The sequence below is a fragment of the Medicago sativa genome, chromosome 7 (assembly GCF_051527215.1).
Source record: "Medicago sativa cultivar Bolivia chromosome 7, Bolivia_mono, whole genome shotgun sequence".
Lineage (NCBI taxonomy): Eukaryota > Viridiplantae > Streptophyta > Magnoliopsida > Fabales > Fabaceae > Medicago > Medicago sativa.
The window spans coordinates 101,496,194-101,520,916 of NC_140755.1; the positions used below are offsets into that span (position 1 = coordinate 101,496,194).

General features: G+C 34.9%; 2 protein-coding genes across 3 annotated transcripts; one reads left to right on the top strand and one right to left on the bottom strand.

Annotated features, from left to right (window-relative positions):
- Positions 1-4,126: 4,126 nt before the first annotated feature.
- Positions 4,127-6,479, bottom strand: LOC146911359 (dormancy-associated protein homolog 3-like). Of its 2 annotated transcripts, none has more exons than XM_085724133.1 (3): positions 6,293-6,479; positions 5,579-5,737; positions 4,127-4,604 (listed from the first exon to the last, which is right to left on the bottom strand). In XM_085724133.1, exons 1-3 carry the CDS (start codon positions 6,405-6,407, stop codon positions 4,504-4,506), a joined length of 375 nt encoding a protein of 124 aa, XP_085580259.1. In that variant the 5' UTR covers positions 6,408-6,479; the 3' UTR covers positions 4,127-4,503. The 2 variants fall into 2 exon arrangements, with proteins under 2 accessions (XP_085580259.1, XP_085580258.1); XM_085724132.1 differs by having other exon boundaries at positions 5,574-5,737.
- A 12,919-nt stretch (positions 6,480-19,398) lies between these two features.
- LOC146911360 (uncharacterized) lies at positions 19,399-24,382 on the top strand. The gene has a single exon (XM_085725823.1). The coding sequence runs from the start codon at positions 22,802-22,804 to the stop codon at positions 24,212-24,214; it is 1,413 nt and encodes a 470-aa protein (XP_085581949.1). The 5' UTR covers positions 19,399-22,801; the 3' UTR covers positions 24,215-24,382.
- The last annotated feature ends 341 nt before the right edge of the window (positions 24,383-24,723 follow it).

The following is a 24,723-nucleotide window of genomic DNA, read 5'->3' on the forward strand; positions in this document are numbered from 1 at the left end:
TCAGTTTTTTTGTGTGGATATCTACACTTTTAGTTCACATGTACCAAACAATATTCAATGTTAATCCCTCCGTTTCAAAATGAGTGTCGTTTTAGGTGTTTACACACATATTAAGAAATGCAATGATTAAAAGAAAGAGAATGGTTATTTTACCAAATTACCCTTATTAACTATTGGTTAGCTTTAAAAGTAAAACTTTGGAAGTAGTGTGCAGAGTATTAATTGGAGGGTACAATTGAAAAGAAAAAGTTATTATTGCATTGGAAACTGAAAGCGACACTCATTTTGAAACAATTTTTTTTGGCTAAAGCGACACTCATTTTGAAACGGAGGGAGTAGTTTATTTGAACTTATTTTAGTTTATTTGAACTTATTCTATGTCTATAAAACTGATTTCAATCTATTCTCTATCTATTCTCTAATTATAAAACTTAATGTCTACCAAAAATACAATCTTACCTCTTTTTAATTTTTTGACACGTCATCAAAATTATATTTTTCCGTGTCTTTTACTTCATCTTCCCTCTATTTTTTCTCTTTTAAAAACAAATTAAAACAAACTCATTCGATAAAAAACACTAACTTAATCTTTTTTTAAATAACAAACAAACTTAATCTTTTATTTTCTAATTATCTATTCTCTAATTATGAAACTTAATGTGTACCAAAAATACAATATTACCCCATTTTAATTTTTTGAGTCGTCATCAAAATTATATCCTTTTGTGTCTTTTGCTTTAACCTCCTCCTATATTTTCTCTCTTAAAAAAAATTAAAACAAACATACTTGATAAAACACTCAACTTAATCTTTTTTAAAAGAACAAACAAACTTAATTTTAATCCCAATCAAAATAAATTTTTCTATAATTCAACTTCTAAATATCTAAAGAGTTAAAAACAATTTACAATCTATTATCTCTCTCTAATTATTAAAGTTAATCTTTCTCTAATTATTAAAGATGTAATTTTGTAACAAAAAAAACTATTTTTTATAGTTGTATCCAAACAAATTAAATTATTTAAAACATGTGATTTTAATTACAATAACTAAACAAAATAAATCGTGATTTGTTTTTATAAATTTTCTTAATTAATAGATATCAAAATCATTAGTAACAAAACGGGTCCTGACTCTCATGGGACCTTGGGTATCGATTTATCATCATGAAATCTGACTCTCGGACAGCTTTGGATCTTATTACGGATACTGATCAGAATGACTTTCATCCTGATGCAAACTTGCTTTCTCTCATTAGGAAGCTTTCTTCTCTTCCTTGGTCGGTCTCCTTTAATCATACTTTGAGAGAAGGCAATGAATGTGCTGACTGGTTGGCCAAGTTTGGTGCTAAAAATGTTGATTCCTTGAAGATATGGATGTCTCCTCCACCTCAGCTAAATATCTCTCTGCTTGCGGATGGCTCTGCGATATTTAGACAGCGATTTGCTTAGTTTTTTTTTTTAATTTTCCCCTTGATAAAAAAAAACGGGTCCTGAATTATTTTTTACGAAGAGATGGTTTTTATCATGATAAAAAAATCCATAAATTATTGAATGTCGTTTTTTTAATTCATAACAAATTTGTCATATATTTAATTTACATTTACTAAAAATAAACTTTATGACGTACATGTGATTTCATCTCATCGTGTGTTTCTAATAAAAAATTAATAAATACATTTTATACTGATACTTAAAAAACACGGGAAAAAAAGAGTAAATAAAAAAGAAAAAAGCATAGGACTATTTCTCACTCATTTTTACATATAAATTTATTCAATTATATCCAATTGAATGATCACAAATAACATAATTTGGGAGAGTTACAAAATCTTTCTCATTTATTAATTATACACGGGTTTTTTTTTTAGGGAAAATTATACACGGGGTTAGTGTTTATTATGAGAAATACAACTACATTACATAAAATTACACATCTTCAAGATTACTTCTTTTGTATAAATGATTTTCATAAGTTTTTTTTTTGTTTATCTTAATGTCATATTATTAAATTATTATTTTTAATCGTTATTCATTATTAATCATTATATCCTTTTAAAGAATAACTATAAAAAAAAAACACAAGACAAACATTACTCTCTAATTAATTAGACACTAACTAATATTGTTGTACTCCCTCCGTCCTAAATTATAAGAAAAAACCGATTTTCTTTATCCCAAATTATTAGCAAAAAAGACCAACTTTTATCATATTTAATTATGTTTTTTCAAAAAAATTATCTTTTCCAAAGGAAAATTAACTGCAAAGTGCATTCAATTTGCACTCTTTTTAATTTTCTCTATAATCAACTACCAATGAAAATTGTTTTTACATCTTCCTATAAAACTTATTTCAAAGATAACACAAAAAACTATAAAACTTATTTCAAAGATAACACAAAAAACTATGTTACAAACTACTATGTTTTAGTTTTCTTAATAAGTGTGATTTTTTTTGTTGCTTATAATATGGGACGGAGGGAGTACAAATCATACATGGGACAACAATCAGTCACATATTAATTAGTTAAATTGATTTTTTTTTATGTATTGTATCTAGGCATGACAACAAAACTCATACCCGCAAATATCCATCCGAACCAAACTCAATTTGACGGATTTTTCCCCGCTTTGACTCGGTTTGGGTTTTCTCCGATTTCAAAATACGGGTACAGGATGAGTAAAGGGGATATAGGTATACCCACCCCAAACTCATACCCAAACTCGTCCCGAATGTAGAAAATCATTTTATTGCCCCTCTTATATAAAAAAAAACTCAAACCATAAATCATTTCAGTCACATAATCAGAGTCTCAGTCTATCAGATGACAACCACTTCTCAGAGTTCTCTCTATTCTCGATCACAATAGCCATGATCTATCGTCGTCATTTCTTTGCAGGATAATGCAAAGCAACATTGCGCACGAGAAAGAAAAATACTTCTATTTTATAAAAAAAAAATTATCCATTGCAGGGATGGGGCGGGGATACCCAAACGCGTCAGAGACGGAGATGAGATTCGATTTCTTATCTCCGTGGGATATGGGTAGGGTAGCGGATATGTATATGGTAGTAGGGTATGAGGACGGGGAAGGTAAAACTTGTCCCCATCCGCCCCATTATCATGTCTAATTGTATCTTCTAAATAATAGTGGGAGTAATTATAATATACTAAGAGGAATGCTAAGGACAATTTGATATAAGAATCTTGCACGATACATATATTTATTGTTTATAAATTCATATAAAAATAAAAAAATGTTAAAAAAATTATAAATATTTTTCAATGATATATAAAAATCACGGGGTTTATTAACACCCCCGTTATCATTATTGTGATTTTCACATATTTTTGGTCTACCACTTTATAATATTAAATAACAACTATTTCAATATTTTTATTATTATCTTCATTTTTATAATTAATTTTTTTTATTTCTCAATGTAAATGATATTATAAATGCGTTTTGACGCATAAATCACAATTTAAGGATCAGCCCGTGCGGAGCACGGGCTCCGTGCTTAGCACGGGTCTGTTGCTAGTTTATTTTTATAAGTAATACATATATAACTTATAGAAATATTTAGAATTTTTAGAGTTTACCCTCGCCCCTATTCCATTGTAGAAAGAACATATCAATATTCTCAATAATCTCTTATGCATAAACATTACCGCCGACATCTCCTAATTCAATCATAGTTTGTTATTACCCAAAAGGTCAATAGTTGAACTATATAAAGCAGATCTTCCACTATTCCACATCTCAGTCATGAAGATAATGTCCATAATACAGTTTGCAGGTCTTAATAAAAGCATGAAGCTTATCGTTATAAACGTACTCATACTCATTTTCGTATTCAATATCAATATACTTATATCCAACCTTCTTCATGTCCATTATTGTTCCATTGTTCACTGATTGAATGCGAAAAATAACACCCATCTTCCGACATGCATATTGAATAATTTTGGGTGGGCCGGCTGTCTCATTATCAAGTGTCTTTTCCTCTGTAGCCATCCCATGAAGACAAAAATGTTCCACAAAAACACTTCTTGGACTTCAATTCATTCTCATACCAAAATGGATCGAGAATATAGAGCAGGAAACACTTAGAAATACGAGAGATTGCCAAGAAAAAGGTTATTATTCAGCAAGAGAAAACTTACATACAAAGAAAAACAACAGCCCAGTAAAGGATCTATATACACATACATACTATAAGATACACCGCTATCCTACCCTTTGGACTTCTTTACTTGCAACTTATTACACTCCTTCAAAAAAAAAAAAAACTTATTACACGGCTCACCTAATAAGACTTAAAAGAATCTAAATAAACCAAACAGAGCGCCATGCCTAACGTGCAGCACAAAACTTCAATTCAACCAATGCATTACACCGATACATGCACACAAATAAACTAGAAAAAAATTATTACAGCAAAGGCCAAAAGGGGTAACATCCTCAGTTTCCGGAGAAGATAAAATGCGGTGGCTCATTTCTCACACATCGATAGGAGAAGAAGGGCCTGATCTGTTTTGGCCTTTCTTCTCGTATGCATCCGATGCCGACCTTCGTCGAAACCGAAAGGAATCTCTAGTTCCTGAAAAATAAACACGCATCGCTTTAGTTCAATTTGTTTTTGTTGTCATTTATCGATTAACAAACATCATCATCTAGCTCAATGATACAACTGTTTTTGTTATTAAATTAAACAAATAAACGAATCATTCTAGAGTAAGCCTTCCATTATTGTTATTATAAATGATAAATAATTAACCAAGTAACTTAACCTAGTTGTCTATTTTAACTTGGGTTGAGTTAATCCTTAAATATATGACAATATAATTGTAACTTGATGTATAATGTGCTACGTAAGTACATAACCACACAATTAATAAAATAGCACACATCATTTTCATGCCGCTTAAAACCCACACTCTTCCAAGGTCGAGGTTCAAACCTCAATCAGAGCGACTGATTTAGTCTAATCTAAACAATTATTACTTGAAAACTCACTCTAATTACCGCTTGTAAGTTGATACGAGACTTGTGGATACCAACCAACTTATTAATATTAAGGGTTAAATATGTTTTTGGTCCCTATATTTTACACGACTTTGAATAATAGTCCTTACATTTCAATAAATGTTTCTAAAATCCATACATTCCGGTTTTGTTCAAGTTGAACAAAACTTCAACAAATACTATGGTTTCTAAATTTTGGTGACTGGGAAGAAATTGACGGCAGGGACTATTAATGATAACAGAGTAAAAATGTAAGGATTTTAAAAACATTTATTGAAATGTAAGGACTATTATTCAAAGTCGCGCAAAATGTAGGGACCAATAACATATTTAACCCAAATATTAATTATTCCTTCAAAAAAAACTTATTAATATTAATTAAAAAAATTAAAAGCAAAAGTTAGGCCATTCCACAAAAAGACAAAATATAGCAATTTAGGAGATCATTTACTTCACTTTACTTTACTGGTTTTTGGAACAGGAGTCGCTTAAGTTTTACTGTCAAGAAACACGGGTATAAGACAAATAAGTGAATAATAACGACGTTACCGGAAAACGGAGACACCGGAGTAGTAGAACCGGCGGGAGAAGCCAGAGGCGATCCACTTTCGTACCCTGGCGGTTTCACGATCATGATGCTACGTGTTACTCTCGTCGTTTGCTCCGACGATTCCTCACCGTACGATCTCACGCTTCCCGCCTCCATTTCTGATCAATCAATTTTCTCTGTTAGCATATTATTTTTAATTTTCTTACAAATCAAAAACAGAGAAAAACATCTTTGAGCTTTTCACGAATTCAAAAAAAAAAAAAAATCTTTGAGCTTTTCACATGCAGGAACTTCTTCTACCAAAATAAAACATGCAAGAACTTCAAGAATCAAGACAGATTTAAATTATATCATATATGAATCGATTTCCATAATTTCAAACTTTAAGCTTTGTAAATGTGTCTAGCACTTCAGATCTAACCTAGAACACAATTCGATATTCAATTTGAAGGTTAATCAATATTAACGGATAGATATTTCAAACTTTAAGCTTTGTAAATGTGTCTAGCACTTCAGATCTAACCTAGAACACAATTCGATATTCAATTTGAAGGTTAATCAATATTAACGGATAGATTATAGTTATAATAGTGATAATGATTATAATAATTCAGTTCAATTTTAGCGATAACCGTTTTGGTTCTGGCGATTCGTTTAACGAACATCAGAAAATTATATACGAGAAATTAAGGTGGCAGAGTACAGCGGCGTACCCTTGCCAGAGCTAGATCGGGCGGCGAAGGTGTTTTGCTTCCGAAGCTTGCCGAGACCGTTCTCCGGCCGAGGGCCGGCGACGGTGTCGTCCCACAACTGGTCGAGAAGGCCCATGAATGGATCAGGCGTATTTTAGCAGATGCGGCGTATCTGCGATCCCAATGACCAGATTCCGGTGTAAGAGATACTACTGCGACTCATTCATCTCCTATTTAACGAAGATTTGGCGTTAAAGGTCGACCAACTTTGTGGGGTCCATAAGGATATCAACCGTCCGTTGCAAACAAAGTTGGATGGAGCTAATGACGTGGCCACTTGGATATGTTTTCACGTTGATAAGGATGGCCTTTCACATGGGCCTAAACAACTTCGACTTTCCAAGTACTAGTTTAGCCTCTTAATTACTCCCTCCGTGTCCCTGAATACACAATACTCGTATCTTTCATTTTTCATTTTTATTTTCCTATGTGACACCTCTATAAAAATACATATAGAGCATCTGCAAATTTTCGTAGTATTTCGACTAATCCTCATTTTATTTTGAATTCTTTACTGAAACGCGTAAAATTGTAATATTTTTCCAACTGCGCGTCCGGAAAAGTTATATAGATGTTGAATTTTTTCATTATTTTTTGCACACATATAAAGAACATAAAAAAACATTTTCTGCAAAAAATTAGAATTTTTCGACAACGGATGGATTAAATATGAATTTTTAATGCGACAATAACTCAAGAAACCAATACATCAAAACGTCGACCTAAAAATTGAATTTTGAGCTGGTTTTTTGCAGACAACTCTAAAAAAATTTATATAGAGGATCTGAAAATTTTCGTAAAATTCAGAATAAGTTTCGATTTATTTTGATTTTTCGACCGAAACGCGTAAAATCACAACTAGAACTGCACTTAAGTGCAGCAAAGCCAGAGGCAGTTAACTTCCGCTGGAGGTAATTTGGTCATTTACTTGTATTATTATGAAATTTTTGATGTCAAAAAAGCAATTTTCTCAATGTTAATTTGGTCTTTAATGTTATGTTTTTTTTTTGAAAGAAGATCTTTAATGTTATGTTGGTGGTCCAAATTCACCCACTCAAAACTATAGTTCATTTTGATTTGAAACAAAATTGATCATTTACTTGATTTATAATATTGTTGATGAAATATTTATATCTAAAATCAGGGTTGAATTCAACCAAAAACAAAAATAAGGAGATATGCGTAAATAATCATGTAGGATGTTATGAACGTTTTTAAACCTACCACCTCAATATTAACTGGTATATACACACTTTTTAACGAAGTTGTTAGAAAAAAAAAGATTAATAAAATAATTATGCTATCACTTAAACGATCAATTTATAACAAAGAGAAAATTAAATAATCAATCTATAACAAAAAGGGTTAATTAAGTAAATAGTCTCTGTAAATATTTAGAATTTTGTTTTTATTCCCTATAAAATAAAATCACACTTTTTAGTCCCTATAAAATTTTTCATGAGCATTTTTAGTCCCTCTCAAAAATTTCTATCAACATTTTGGTCCCTAAAATGTTAAAGGAAAATGTCACAGGGACTAAAAAGTGTGATTTTATTTTGTAGGGACTAAAAACAAAACTGTGAATATTAACCGGGACTAAAAACTGAATTAACCCTAACAAAAACGACTTAAATAATTAAGGGTCTTGTTAATGAGTGCCCCCATAACACTGATTACACAAACTTTTATAAAAAGTTACTATTTACTCCCTCCGTCCTGCAATAGATGACCCATTTTAAAATGTGTAATTTTGACCTAACTTACTTTGATCATATTTTTCTACTAATATATAAAGATAAATAATATCATATAAGATGTCGTTAGATTCCTCTCTGTTGGAAAATGACTCAAAAATGATGCATCCTGGAACTGTCAAAATCGGCGCCCGAACACTGTGCAATCGGGGCCCGATTTTGAGCTAATTCTGAAGGCATGAACTACTGTAAATATCGGCGCCCGAATGGTATAAATCGGGGCCCGATTTGTTGCGCTGCAGAAGTTAAAAAAACAGTTTTTTCATGGGCCGGTTCTGTTCCGTTTGGTTTTTTGAGGGATGCTTTCCACTATAAATATAAGCCTTGTATCAGATGAATATCTGAGAGAGTGAGGTGGTGTAGAAAAACAGGGTTTAGAAGCCAACAAACAAACTAGGGTTTATAGAGAATTTCTCTTGGCAACAACACTAGGGTTGGGATTGTTTTGATTCACCTTGAACAAAGCACTATTAGGATTGAGTCTCTTGGTCACGGGAAGAGGCTGGGACTGAGGGTAGAGTTAGGTTTGAAGACTAATTCTTGTAACCTTCAATATCTCTTTGTAAAGAAACTCATATCATTATAGTGGAACGGAGAGCTGCTCTCTCCCCCAGAGTAGGTCATCATTAGACCGAACTGGGTAAACAGATTCTTGTGTTCTTCTCCTTCTTCCTTTATCTCTTGCTGTTTATTTTTGTTTGAATTATTTTGTCATCCGCTTCATTTGATTGCTTGGTATTAATTTGCTCCACGCATCAGTTTTATTATTGGTGTGGTTTTCACAACGAATCCGCAACAATTGGCGCCCACCGTGGGGCAAAGGTCAAATCAATAACCAGGTATCATGGGTTCGAAGTGGGATATTGAAAAGTTTACCGGTAGTAACGACTTCGGGTTGTGGAAGGTAAAGATGAGGGCAATTCTAATTCAACAAAAGTGTGTTGAAGCATTGAAGGGAGAAGCACAGATGCCTGCGCATCTGACACCTGTTGAGAAGGCGGAGATGAATGATAAAGCGGTCAGTGCTATCATTCTGTGTCTTGGTGATAAGGTGTTGAGAGAAGTATCAAGGGAGACTACTGCTGTGTCTATGTGGAATAAACTTGATTCATTGTACATGACCAAGTCCTTGGCACATAGACAATGTCTGAAACAACAACTCTACTTTTACCGAATGGTGGAGTCAAAACCTATAATGGAGCAACTGACGGAGTTCAATAAGATTATTGATGATTTGGCGAACATAGATGTAAACCTGGATGATGAGGATAAAGCCTTACACCTACTGTGTGCTTTACCTAAGTCTTTTGAGAATTTCAAGGATACTATGCTTTATGGCAAAGAGGGCACTATCACTTTGGAGGAAGTTCAAGCAGCTTTGAGAACCAAAGAGTTAACCAAGTTCAAAGAGTTGAAGGTTGATGATAGTGGAGAAGGCTTGAATGTCTCAAGGGGAAGAAGTGAAAACAGAGGAAAGGGGAAAGGCAAGAATTCCAGGTCAAAGGGTGGTGATAATAAAACAAAGTACAAATGTTTTCTGTCACAACTATGGTCACTTCAAGAAGGATTGTCCGGAGAGAAAGGGCAATGGAAGTGGTAATCCATCCGTTCAGATTGCAAGTGAAGAGGAAGGTTATGAGAGTGCTGGAGCACTAACTGTGACAAGTTGGGAACCTGAAAAGGGCTGGGTCTTGGACTCTGGATGCTCTTATCACATCTGTCCGAGAAAGGAGTACTTTGAAACTTTGGAGCTGAAAGAAGGTGGAGTTGTTCGCCTTGGTAATAATAAGGCTTGCAAAATTCAAGGTATGGGTACTATCCGTCTCAAAATGTTTGATGACCGTGATTTCCTTTTGAAGGATGTGAGGTATATTCCTGAACTTAAGAGAAATTTAATATCTATAAGCATGTTTGATGGTCTAGGTTATTGTACTAGAATTGAACGTGGTATGATGAGAATTTCTCATGGTGCATTAGTTATAGCTAAAGGGTCTAAAATACATGGTTTATATATTTTAGATGGTTCCACTGTTATAGGTCATGCATCGGTTGCTAGTGTAGACACTCTGGACATAACTAAACTGTGGCATTTGAGGTTAGGTCATGTCAGTGAGAGGGGTTTAGTTGAGCTAGCTAAACAAGGTTTGCTAGGGAATGAAAAATTGAACAAACTAGATTTCTGTGATAATTGCACATTAGGCAAACAACACAAGGTGAAGTTTGGGGTGGGTGTGCATAAATCTAGTAGGCCTTTTGAGTATGTTCATTCGGATCTTTGGGGTCCAGCATCAGTTAAAACTCATGGGGGAGGTTCATATTTCATGTCTATTATTGATGATTTTTCTAGAAGGGTATGGGTATACATTCTGAAGAATAAAAGTGACGCTTTTGAAAAATTTAAAGAATGGCATACTCTTATAGAAAATCAGATTGGAACTAAACTGAAAGTGTTGAGAACTGACAATGGCCTGGAGTTTGTTTCAGAGCAGTTTAATGAGTTTTGCAGGAAACGAGGTATAAAGAGGCATAGAACCGTGGCATACACACCTCAACAGAATGGTCTTGCTGAAAGAATGAACAGGACCTTGTTGGAGCGTGTGAGGTGTATGCTGTTGGGAGCTGGATTGTCCAAGAGTTTCTGGGGAGAAGCTGTTAGTACTGCAGCATATTTGATTAACAGATGTCCATCAACAGGGATAGATCTCAAGACACCTATGGAGGTTTGGAGTGGGAGACCGGCAGACTACTCTAATTTGAAAATTTTTGGAGCTTTAGCATTTGCTCATGTGAGACAGGACAAACTTGATGCTAGAGCTGTGAAGTGTATTTTCATGGGTTATCCTGAAGGTGTGAAAGGTTACAGACTGTGGAAGATGGAACCTGGAGGATCAAAATTTATTATAAGCAGGGATGTTACTTTTGATGAGACCCGTATGGGGATGAAGTGCAAGGACCTGGATACAAGCTCAGAAACGGGGGTAGAGAAAATTCAGTTTGAGGTGGAGCCTACCACTGATGAAAGGGAAGGGGAGGATCAGACTCCAGTACCTGATGAGAGTGAAGGCCAAGAAACAATTGATCCTGACTATCAGCTAGCAAGAGATAGGATAAGGAGACAAATTAATCCACCTGTTAGATACGGTTATGCTGACCTCATATGTTATGCTTTGAATGCAGCTGAAGAATTGCAAGACTCGGAACCAAAGAACTTCAGGGAAGCATTAGAAAGCAATGAAAGCAAGGACTGGCTGAAGGCAATGAATGAGGAAATACTTTCATTGGAAAAGAACCAGACTTGGAAACTTGTTTCATTACCTAAGAATCAAAGGGTAGTGGGAAGCAAGTGGGTGTTCAAGAAGAAAGAAGGTATACCAGGGGTCGAAGCACCAAGGTATAAGGCAAGACTTGTAGCAAAGGGTTTTACTCAGGTGGAAGGGATTGATTACAATGAAATCTTTTCACCGGTGGTAAAACATTGTTCTATAAGGGTACTTATGGCGATTGTTAACATGTATGATCTTGAGTTAGAACAAATGGATGTGAAGACCGCATTTCTACATGGAGAGTTGGAAGAAACTATCTATATGCAACAACCAGAAGGTTTCGTGGAAGATAATACAAAAGTGTGTTTGTTGAAGAAATCTTTGTATGGGTTGAAGCAAAGTCCAAGGCAGTGGTATCGTCGGTTTGATGAGTTTCTTATAAAGGCTGGTTTTGTGAGAAGCAACTATGATAGTTGTGTGTACATGATGAGAAGGAATGAGAAAGTCATTCTCTACCTTCTCCTTTATGTAGATGATATTCTTATGGCAAGTTCTGACATGCAAGAGATTCAGAAGCTCAAGGAAAGATTGAATGATGAATTTGAGATGAAGGATCTTGGTAATGCAAAGAGGATACTTGGTATGGATATCATAAGGGACCGAAACAAAGGTGAGTTGTTCTTATCTCAGCAAGGTTACTTGAGGAAAGTGGTGGAGCGGTTCAGAATGAGAGATTCTAAGGTCGTTGGCACTCCTCTTGGTCATCACACAAAGTTGTCAATAAAGCAGTGTCCTCAATCCGATGAAGAGAAAAACAAGATGGAGGGTACTCCCTATGCAAGTGGGGTTGGAAGCATCATGTATGGTATGGTTTGTAGTAGACCGGACTTATCCTATGCAATAAGTGTGATAAGTCGGTTTATGGCAAATCCGGGTCAAGTGCACTGGCAAGCTTTGAAGTGGGTTCTGAGATATTTGAATGGGACTTTGACAGGTGGTCTGAAGTATACGAGGTCACAACCAGGAAGGGATGCTTTGGAAGGATATGTGGATGCGGACTATGCAGGTAATGTAGACACTAGAAAATCTTTGTCTGGATTTGTGTTTACATTGTTCGGTACAGCGGTAACTTGGAAGGAAAATCAACAATCTGTTGTAGCTCTTTCAACAACTCAAGCAGAGTACATAGCCCTTGTTGAAGGGGTCAAGGAAGCCATATGGTTGAAAGGTATGATTGGAGAAATGGGGATTAGTCAAGAGTGTGTGAAGATACATTGTGATAGCCAAAGTGCCATTCATTTGGCAAATCATCAGGTGTATCATGAAAGAACAAAGCACATTGACATTCGTTTGCACTTTGTTAGAGACATGATTGAGACAAAGGAGATCATGGTTGAGAAAGTGGCATCGGAAGAAAATCCAGCAGACATGTTCACCAAATCATTACCGAGATCAAGGTTCAAGCATTGCTTGGACTTGATTAACTTCATTGAAGAATAGATGAAGGTTGGAGAGAGCAGCAAGGTGATTGATGGTTAAATTGGCATCATCACCATTTTGGAGTCAAGGTGGAGAATTGTTGGAAAATGACTCAAAAATGATGCATCCTGGAACTGTCAAAATCGGCGCCCGAACACTGTGCAATCGGGGCCCGATTTTGAGCTAATTCTGAAGGCATGAACTACTGTAAAAATCGGCGCCCGAATGGTATAAATCGGGGCCCGATTTGTTGCGCTGCAGAAGTTAAAAAAACAGTTTTTTCATGGGCCGGTTCTGTTCCGTTTGGTTTTTTGAGGGATGCTTTCCACTATAAATATAAGCCTTGTATCAGATGAATATCTGAGAGAGGGAGGTGGTGTAGAAAAACAGGGTTTAGAAGCCAACAAACAAACTAGGGTTTATAGAGAATTTCTCTTGGCAACAACACTAGGGTTGGGATTGTTTTGATTCACCTTGAACAAAGCACTATTAGGATTGAGTCTCTTGGTCACGGGAAGAGGCTGGGACTGAGGGTAGAGTTAGGTTTGAAGACTAATTCTTGTAACCTTCAATATCTCTTTGTAAAGAAACTCATATCATTATAGTGGAACGGAGAGCTGCTCTCTCCCCCAGAGTAGGTCATCATTAGACCGAACTGGGTAAACAGATTCTTGTGTTCTTCTCCTTCTTCCTTTATCTCTTGCTGTTTATTTTTGTTTGAATTATTTTGTCATCCGCTTCATTTGATTGCTTGGTATTAATTTGCTCCACGCATCAGTTTTATTATTGGTGTGGTTTTCACAACGAATCCGCAACACTCTCGATGAGTATTTTAAAAATATCAAATTTTCATAATTTTTTCTAATATATTATTCAAGATATTTAAGCTCAAAATTATGCATTGGTATGCGTAACAGGGTCAACTGTGTCATGTATTATCATATAAGATGTCATTAGATTCCTCTCGATGAGTATTATTTTCATAATTTTTTCCAATATATTATTCAAGATATTTAAGCTCAAAATTATGCATTGGTATGCGTAACAGGGTCAACTGTGTCATGTATTATGGGACGGAGGAAGTAGTATTTATGGTCTATAACCAGTGCCCCGGGGACACTAGTTAACATTTCTCAATAATTAACTTCCTATAAAGATCTAAGTTAAAGGACAACTGAAGTTATTTGTCCAATAAAAAAAAGTGGAGGTTGACACGTGATATCTCTTAAGTATCACGTGATATGTCATTTTCTTTCCTATCTGGATTAGTTCGAGGATATCCAGACCATATCCAAATCGATAATATAAGTCCTTCATTTTTCTTGTAATTACATATATTGACTTATAAATAATCAACTGATCACTTATCAAGCCTCCAAGGTCCATGTATACAACACGATCGGTTTTTTAGGTACACTACAAATGATTATTTTCATAAAACACAACAACATTTTTTTTACATCTATCAAAACAACATATTCTTAACTTATCGTAACTCAAGAGAGTGGTAACAGCCTCACTGGGAGTGTTTGTGTTTTCGATCATAATCGAAGAGAAAAATGTGTAAATTCACTCAATAGCAAAAACAGAAACCCAAATTATGATTTCCTTGGAACAGTATCAATTGGTTTTTATACAAGGAAATATGAGTAGCTAAATATGAGATGACTGTAACAAACTCGCTAACGAACTCATCCTTTATAGTAGTCCCTCGACTAATAATCCCCTTGAAGGATGAAAGACATCAATCATTCTCAGCTTGGCAACAAGATCTTGTAATATACAATACAAATTATATTTCTTTAGTAAAAAAAAGTACTCCCTCCGTCCCGGAATAACTGAGCCATTTTCTAAAAAAAAGTGTCCCAAAATAACTGACACATTTCAATTTTCAATACAACTTTCATCATTCCCAATACAATATAACACTAAATAATACTACTTTTATCATTCCCAATACAATATATTCCACTTTTCTCTTTATTTATACACTTTTCTTAATCTGTGTGAAAAACCAAAGTAGGTCAATTATACCGGGACGGAGGGAGTATACAAATTACTCCATCCGGTCACTATTATAAGCAAAAATCAACTTTTTAGGTTCATTCAATAAATGATGTATTTGGTCTACATTATTGACCAAATACATCATTTATTGAATGAACATAGAAAGTTGATTTTTGCTTATAATAGTGACCGGATGGAGTATTTTCTTATATTTGCACCTCCTTGATCATTCTTTAACAATTGTGTTTCTATATCTATGATAAGTAAATTTTCAGCTGAATTAGAATGATAGTTTCTTTCATATATTTTTAGCTTGTTTTCATCTTTCTGATTTTTTAAGAGAATGTGTTTTCATAGATAACGGTATCGAAAATTCAGATAACTGTTGAAAATCTTATTTTTAATGGATGTAAGTCTTAGAATTTGTTAACATCTATCTTAAGCTAGTGCAAACTGTCAAATGCCTTCATTTCAATTTATAAAGACCATTTGAAAGTCTTGACAAAAAAAAAAAAAAAAAATAGACCATTTGAAAGTTTCCCTTTTGTTATACACTTGTCACTCGTCATCAGAAACTTAAAATACAAATTTCATAAGATAATGAGATATGCAAGTTAGAATTGTTATTAACGCCAAAACATACTAGGCGATATTATTCAAACCTTGGCTTGTATTATACTACTATCTATTACACCTACTTGTTTGATTTGCACATATATATGCAAATACCCGGTTTGAACAACATCCAAAAACTCAATAATTATATCTGCCGAGTCCTTTTCATTGCAATGTCCATCTTTCTTCAGCTATAGTGTATGTGTATATAAATCACTAATATAAGTTACGTCAAACAGAGGCAACTGATTCAATCAATTTCCCATTTTCTTTTTATAATTATTTTCTTCGTTATCATTTCTCCTTTAATGCTCCCAGATATTGACATTAGACTCGGACATCTACCAATAGAGAAAGAGCCTGCTATCAAAGTTTCTTTAACCTGTCAACTACACAAGAGTTTCAACTTATAATTTCTATGGTCTAGTTTGGATTATTCTTTGAAAAAGCATGGTCGAGTCGTTTGGATTAACTCGTAATTAATTATTTTATTTTTTTATCGTTTCTACGTATGAAATTTTTTTTGACACTTTAATGGGAAAGTAAGATACATAAGCTATTTTGAGCTCATACAAAGAGCTACTGTTTAAACAAATTATTACTTTTATAAGATTTTTTGATATTTAAATGTTTGAAAGGCTTTCATTTTTATTTAATTTTGTTCTAGAATTGTTGAGGTAACATTAACAATCAAATTAACCCTCTCAAGAAAAAATATTAATGATCAAATTAACATAGCCTCTTTTCTTAAAGACTGAATGGTTGAGACAAGAAAAATATAAAGCCTAACGGGTTCAGCAAATTGAAAAGGAAAATTCTAGCAAACTAACGACTTTTTTCGTTCCGTCAGATAAATAATCATACAAGTTAGAAATATAACAATGGAACCAGTGAGCTCTTTGTGCATGTTTTATAGGATCACTATGAATTGTCAACTACTGGTACTACAAACTGAACTATTTCTACAGCCTTATCAGCCTTATCGGGCTTATTGATCTGTCATTTTATTTTCTATTTTTCGGTCAACTGTAGTTCACAAAAAGATTCAAAATAAGAGTATGGATTATATCCTGTAGAAAGAAAAAAAATTGGTATATATATGTTATTGGAAATTGTGGGAATGTTATTGAATGCCCTAAAAGTAGTAGTTAAGATCGAAATCAAAATTAAAGAAATAGTTTTATATAAAAAGTTGTGTAACTTAATAAAAAATATGTAAAAAATTGCGAGTGCTATATTCTCAAACAAATCCCTTTGGACGCATAATAATTTCTTAAAAATAAGAGAGAGAAATACAAATCATAGTGTATCAGCAAAAGTAGGGTGCAAAAGCCGTTCCTTAGTGCTGGTACAAGCCCAAACTCACCATTCACTAAACAGCTAAGGCAGCCCAATACACCCAGGCAGGAGGAAATTACTCTTCTCACTGACAAATTTGCTCTTCCACACCTCAAAATGATCTCTAATACCCTCAATGGTAGTTAACTGTCGTTTGATCCTTAACGTTTAGTTTAAGAGTGAACGGAAGTTAACTGCTATTAAAGGTATTTTAATTATTTTGAGGTATGGGAGAGCATTTGATGAAGTGTAAAGAGCAATGTCCAGGCAGAAATATCCTCTACCAAAACTTCTTCATTTATAGGGTCTGTTGTTTATAGCTTATTGTTTTTATAGATTTTTTTTTCCTTTTCAATTTTACCTTGCCATCTCTTAATAAAAAAAACAAATATGAACACATTTTTTTGTCATTTTTATTTATACCGATATACAATTAAGAAACATAATTTTGATGTAGTACTTTTTTTTCCAAACATGTCCTTCATCTAAGCTAGGCTAAAATATGGTTTTGGTCCCTGCAAATATGCCTCATTTTGGTTTTAGTCCCTGTAAATAGTCCCTGCAAAATCTTTTGATTTTTAAAAAGGTCCGTGCAAAATATTTTGGTTGAAAACCAAAATATTTTGCAGAACAAAAATATTTTGCAGGGACCAAAAACAACAAAAAAAGAAATTACAGGGACTAAAACCAAAACAGGACATATTTGCAGGGATCAAAACCATATTTTAGCCTTTAAGCTAGCATATTTACTACTTTATCCTTTTTATAATATTATTCAAAATCTTAATTAAAAATGTTAGCTATATCTCACTTCCACTGCAACAATGTCTAATTAACAAAAGGGCTTAAATAGGTCTTTCGTCCCTGCAAATATAGATCATTTGAATTTTCGTCCCTGAAGTTACTAATCCTTCCAATCTGCCACTGCAAATATTAATCATTTGAAAAATGGTCCTAATTACATCTGATTAGTAACTTCAGGGACAAAAATTCAAATGACCTATATTTGCAGGGACGAAAGACCTATTTCAGTCAACCACCTCGCCCAATCATCACTTGCCACATGGGCACCACGTCGCTAATGACAGGCCACCTGAGCAAAAAAACCTAATTAGGACCAAAAGTCAAATGATTAATATTTGCAGTGGCAGATTGGAAGGATTAGTAACTTCAGGGACGAAAATTCAAATGACCTATATTTGCAGGGACGAAAGACCTATTTAAGCGTTAACAAAAGTAACAATATGCAAGGCCAGAAAATTTACTTTTATCTTTTACCAAAATTACTTTGAGTGTGTTATAAGCTAGAAATATATATAATCAGATGTAGAAATATAAAATAAAATACAATTAAACGCAAGTGTTTGTCATTCATTTAACATTTATAAGTTATATCTTCTTAAAAAAATATTTATTGGTTAGATCAAACATAAGTTTTACTAAACACTACAAATTAAATCATTTAGTTTACGACTATGAGATGAGATGATTTATAGGTTAGATCCAATATTTTTTACTCATAAAAATTCACTGTTATGTTTTATTTTATTTTAACTGAAAGGTAACAACGTGAACACTTTCAACCCCCTATTGAAATGTGGCGGTAAAGTGTAAACCCACTTGCTATGCTCATGTGCTAGTTATAGATCTATTTAACTGAACCATTTCTCGTTGCACAAGTCAACAGTAAGGACAATGCCCATCTCACAAGTCAGCAACCAATTTTACTTCAACAAAAGATCAAATGTATATAGTTCTCAAACAACATGCAAAGTACTGGTGTGCGTGAGACGATTCTTTCACAAACACAAAAGTAAAGATCTTATTGTATTTTTATTAGATAAAGAGTTTAAAAAATACAAAGGCTATGTGTACATTCACACCAATGATCCCCATATACGGGAAAAAGTAGACTAGACCGAATGAAACTTTGTTCAAAGCGGTCACTTCAAGTTTAAAAAATAAATAAAGTTTAAGTTTGGTTGGTTATCTATTCAAAGAGTTATTTTAAGAAGTTCAAAAATAAAATTTTATCTTCAAAATAATGCATTCAACACTTTAAAACTTTTAAAATTGATTTTTATGTATATAATTTATCATTCATTTCCTTTTATGAATTCTTAACATTTATGCGTTAAAGCTTTTGGAAAGTATTCCAAACTAGGTTGAGGTTCAATTCTCGTACCCAAAGTTCACCAACGAAGCTGAGGTCCAATAAGGTGCTCAAAGGCCTCCATAGATGACTTATGCTAGCAAAGAGCCGTGAGGCACAAAGTAATATGCTCAAAGCCAACGCGGGCCTTCCAAGCAATCAAACAGACACCCGACCTTTGCGCCATAAAGGTACAATCGTCATAACACATACACATACACACCCCTCCTTGAAATGTTTCTTAAAACACCTTTGTCATACCTCAATTTTTGACCTAAGGATCGTACATTCATACACCGACACATGCCCTTCGATCCTGATTGGTCTTTGACTTTTTCAGTGAAAAAATTCGGCAGAGAGGTATTTTAAAATACCTCATTTTTGGTTCCGAGTCGGGCCCTCTCTTTCTTTTTAGTCGTTATTTCCATCTTTTATTTTGTTTAAATTAATTTGATTTTTATTTTAATTAATCATTTTATTTTTATTTTAATTAGTCATTCACTTCTTTTTTTATTATTAATTAATTATTTTTTTTTTAGATAAGTCAAAAGTCCACGTCTATATAATCTTTTGTCCTTTCTCATTTTTTATTTTAGTTATTTCTTTTTATTATTATTTGATAAAATCCAAAAAGAGAGTCCAAACATATCAAAATTTCATGATAAGCCCGAATGGTCCAATCCAACAACAGCCTGTCACGCCTCTGCCTCAATTCCAATCCAAATCCAGTTCACAAACGCGCCTCAATCCCAAACTCAGGAACAAGTTACTCAAAGTTCAGTTTCTTCCTCCCCAATTCAAGCGACGCTTTGTTCACATCCGTTCACATTTCCAGCACAACCGAGGGATTATAAAAGAAAACCTGCAGAACACAAAAGGGGGGCCAAAAAATTCTTCAACGCACAATTCACAGGCCGAAGTTCCATAGAACAAACCCGCAGAAACCACAGCACCACAGTCTCATAAAATCATTCATTCATCAAAATCCAATCACCCAATTTCAATATCAGTAACGCAAATCAATCCCAACATCCATAATTCCAAATCCGAACCGCACAGACCACCACCACAACCAAATCCAGAAGCATTTCACGTTCACGAACCCGCCAACACCGAATCGACTAAACCAATCAGACCCGTAACCAAACCCACACATCCGAAACTCGAACCACACCAACCACATCGTACAACATCACGAAACCAGTAACAAGGACCCATCTCAGCACTGACTCAAGGACATCACAACATCAACCAACATCATCAACACACGTGCAGACGGTAACACACGCACACAGAAGGGAGTAGAAGAGGACGGCAGGACTGACTGAACCAAGGTCGCACAAACAGGACGGGAACATCATCGGATCGTACGACAAACGAACCGATCCTCATCAACACTTACAGACACATCTCCAAGAAGGTATATTCCCTTTTACTTTTTGTGTAGAATCTAGGCTTTCATATTAACCCTTTTTATTGTTGTTAAAAGAAAAATCAAATCAAAAAGGAAGGGTAGAAGAGAAAGAACATAACATAAGAGAGAAGCCGAGAGTAAATTTTATGTTGAGAGAAGAGGAAGAACATAGATAGATGAGAGAAGAGAGAAAACCGAGAGTGATTGGGAAGATAGAGAGAGAAATTTGTGTGGAAATGAATGAAAATATCAGCATACAGCATGTATATACTACCCATGACCCAAACCCATTGGACCGACCCAGCTTCAATACGAACCAACCCGTTTCGGTTTTTCTTAAGCCCAATTCCCTTTTCTGTACTCCTGCACACCCCCATTTTAATTCCTGCACCCCATGCATTCATTTTTTCCTCTATTCTTTTCAATTTTTAATCATGTTTATTTTCTCTATTTTTTTATGCGTTTCTATTTTCATTATACTCTATTTCATTGCATCATATATCATTCTAGTTTGCTCTATTATTTTTTTAAGCATTGTTTTAAATTATTAGATTGCATATTAGGCTCAAATGTAAATAATTCATGCATCTTTATTGCTCTTGCATATGTTTAATCATGTCTCTTGCATCTTATTATTTTCATACTTATTAGATTAGGTAGCATATTCATCGTTCATTTATCCATTGCATGCTTGTTTATTTGTTATGTCATTTATTTTTATCATATAGAATTTAGTTTGCATATTAGGTTTGAATGTAAATACTTCATGCATATTTAGTTTAGACTTATCACTTTGCATTTTAATCCCTTTATTCTTTGTCGTTTATAACTCATTTTAGAATGTATATTAGGCTTAATGTAATTTATTTACTTTTATCGCAGACCCTAGAATGTATCAATAGGTTTTTTTGTAATAGCTTAGGTACATGTGTGCGTGAGTGGGTGTATGTTTACTTTCTGCTCAGTAGTTTAGGTAAAAGGTCCTTGTGGCGGTCCAACGCCACCATAAGTTCCTTACGCTTTTATATTTTTTGCTCCGATAGTTTATTTTTATTTCAATTATTCAAAAAACAACAAAAACATGCAAATAGTTCAAAAATCACAAAAATATTTTTTTAAATAAACCTTGATCTTAAATCAAGTGACGTCTTTTTTTTATTTTCTTTTCTTAATCAAACTTCAATCAATTTAATCATATTTCAAGTCATTTTTCTTTAACATAAAAAATACAAACAAATTCATTTTGCCATTTGGCTTCTCCATTTTAAAACCTTTTTCAAACTAATAAAAAATACACAACCAATCAAACGTCAGTTTTTTAACCCCGAACTACGAGGTTTTGATCCTTCACGGGTACGTAGGCAGAGGACACTCGTCCTTCCAAATCAATAAAATGTAGATAATTAGGTCCTCCTTTTTTTAATCACTTAAAATTCCTTTTTTTCAAAAAAATAAGCAAGTTATAGCACATAAATTAAATAAAAACCAAGAGGTTCCCGTAGAGTACTACGGACATAAAGGGTGCTAACACCTTCCCTTTATGTAACTAACCCCCGAACCCTAAATCTTTTCAAAAATGGGGTGTTTGAACTTTTTTCCCCTTTTTTCTTAAAATTAAATGTTCAGTCGTGAAATAATTAGTGAGTCAATAAGCTAATCAAATAGCCTTGATCTCCGAAAAATGACGCGACAGAAATGGCGACTTCACTGGGGACCCCCCTAAGAGGGTTGAGCCTAACTTGGTCTTATTTAAATTTTTGTGCTATAACTTGCTTAAAAAATAAAAATAAAAGATGGAAATACGTGTATATTTGTTCATCCTTCCTCTTTCTTCTTTCTAACGTGAGTGGTGAGATAAGTCCTAACCCGGACTTGAGAGACATATAAGATAGGACGGGGTATAATCATAGTGTCATACCAAGAGCATTCTTGGACCATGTGCACATGTGATAACCCTACTCGGTGGAGTCCTCACGGAAGGTAGTACTCTTGTTGTCATGAGCATTCATGTCGACGTTATTACTTTCAATGTGAGTGTCCGTCGAAGCCGTGGACCTTAGTAACCCTTAACCCATCTTGGCCTTTTTAGGACGTAGTGCGGTGGCTAAACCAAGAGCATTCTTGACTTTAGTTGACACGCGATACTACACTCAAACTAGACTTCCTTGTGGATGATATTGGACTAGGAGCATTCCTATACACCGATATATTCATAAGGGTAGTTGCAATTTGGGAACTTGGTAGAACCCTTGTTACAATTACATATGAAACCATAGTCCTTACCAAAAGGCGTTGTTACGCTTGACTCCAACATGTGGATTTAACCTCACCATATTTTCACCGTTTGTGTTAGCATAATCATGTATACATGCATTCATTCATGAAAACTTTTTCTCATTAAAAGATATCGAAGGACTTAAACAAGTTTTTGTTGTAAACATTGTAGATATGACTACTAGGAGTATTAAGAAGTATAGCTTCCAAAGCCAAGATCTGGAAAGCTTGAGGAGTTTAGGAGATGTCATCACCAATCCAGCAGGTTTTCAGTCTCACCATGGGAAGTTGCTCAAGATTCTCAACACAAAGTTCGACGAAGGGATCCTCAAGACTTTGGTCCAATTCTATGATCCTCTCCTCCACTGCTTCACCTTCCCGGACTACCAGCTTGTCCCCACCCTTGAAGAGTATTCCTATTTGGTCGGTCTACCCATACTTGATATAGTACCTTTCAGTGGTCTCGAGGGGGCCCCTAAGGCATCAGATATTGCAAAAGCCCTTCACCTCAAGATATCCGACATAACTGATAACCTCACTACCAAAGGGAAAGAGAAAATCCAGGGGCTAACTTCCAAATTCCTAATCAGTAAAGCCAACATTTTTGCTGCATCAAAGAATACCGTTGCTTTCGAGTCCATCCTGGCCTTGCTCATATATGGCCTTGTGCTTTTCCCCAACGTTAATGGTTTTGTCGATGCTAATGCCATCCAAATTTTCCTCACCAAAAACCCTGTCCCTACTCTCCTTGCTGATACTTACCACTCCATCCACCATAGAACCGATAAGCAGGGCGGAACCATTCTTTGTTGTGCACCTTTACTCTATAGGTGGTACATCTCACACCTACCTCAATTCTACCTCTCCAAAGACAAAGCTATATACTCAGAGAAAATCATGTCCCTTGCTCCAGCCGATGTAGTTTGGTACAACCCAGCTAACGACACCGGAACCATCATTGACTCATGTGGAGACTTCGGTAATGTGCCTCTCCTCGGTATTCATGGGGGAATCAGCTACAACCCTATCCTAGCTAGACGACAGTTCAGGTATCCTATGAAAGAAAAGCCTTGCAACATCGCACTAGAGGGCACATTCTATCTCAACCTCACCGATAGCAAAGGTATGAGAGACCAGTTCATGAAAGCTTGGCGTACCATCCGCAGAAAAAACAGCAATCAATTAGGGGATAAGTCAGAGCTCACTTATGAAACCTATACCCAATGGGTTATCGATAGAGCTGCTGAGTATATGATGCCTTACCCTATACCGAGGTACTTGTCCTCAACCACTCCAACAATACCTTTACCCCTACCCCTTAGTACCCAAGAAAAGTACCAAGAGAAAATGGCTGACTTAAACCGTGTGTGTACCACTTGGAAAAGGAAGTACGAGGAAGCTATGTCTGAAGTAGGGGATAAAGATGTGGAAATACTGCAACTCAAGCATGAGCTCCTTAACAAAGAGCGACAATTGATCGAGAAAAATGCTCAGATCCAAGCCCAAAGTGCGACGCTTGCGCAATTTATCAGCAAGAAGGAGTGCATGGATTTCTTCGCAGGGGCGCACCCAGATTTCGAGGAGTAATCTACTACAAGAGCTCAAGAGTTTCCCACCTGTTTCACCACTTTATGTTATTTTCTAGCTTTTTGTGATGTACTTTGGAGTCCATCCCTTGGCTCAGTTTTGTTAAAAGGGAATTATCTTGTAGTACTTTAATTAGTCAATGAATTTTTCAATTATGATGTTTACAAATTTGCTTTTATAAGTCCTTCGATAAAAAAAAATGTGTGTCTATTTTTGCATAAGCATCATGCATCATTTTGCATATCATAGTCTCGATTCCGAGTCTCACAAGATTTCTTTTCCATAAAAGGTCAATCTGTCTCAAAAGTGGTCCGACTGTCCTCATCCAAAGTCGACTCGCAGCTACAACACTCGTGCAAACAAAAAAGAGTGAACGTATCAATTTGAACAAGAGATCACAACGCTCCAGGCCGAACCAATGCAGCCGCAGTTCCAGCAAAGGCCCGAACGCCAACATCAACGATAGCCTCGACAACAGGCTCCAAAGATGCAGTTTGACCCAATCCCAA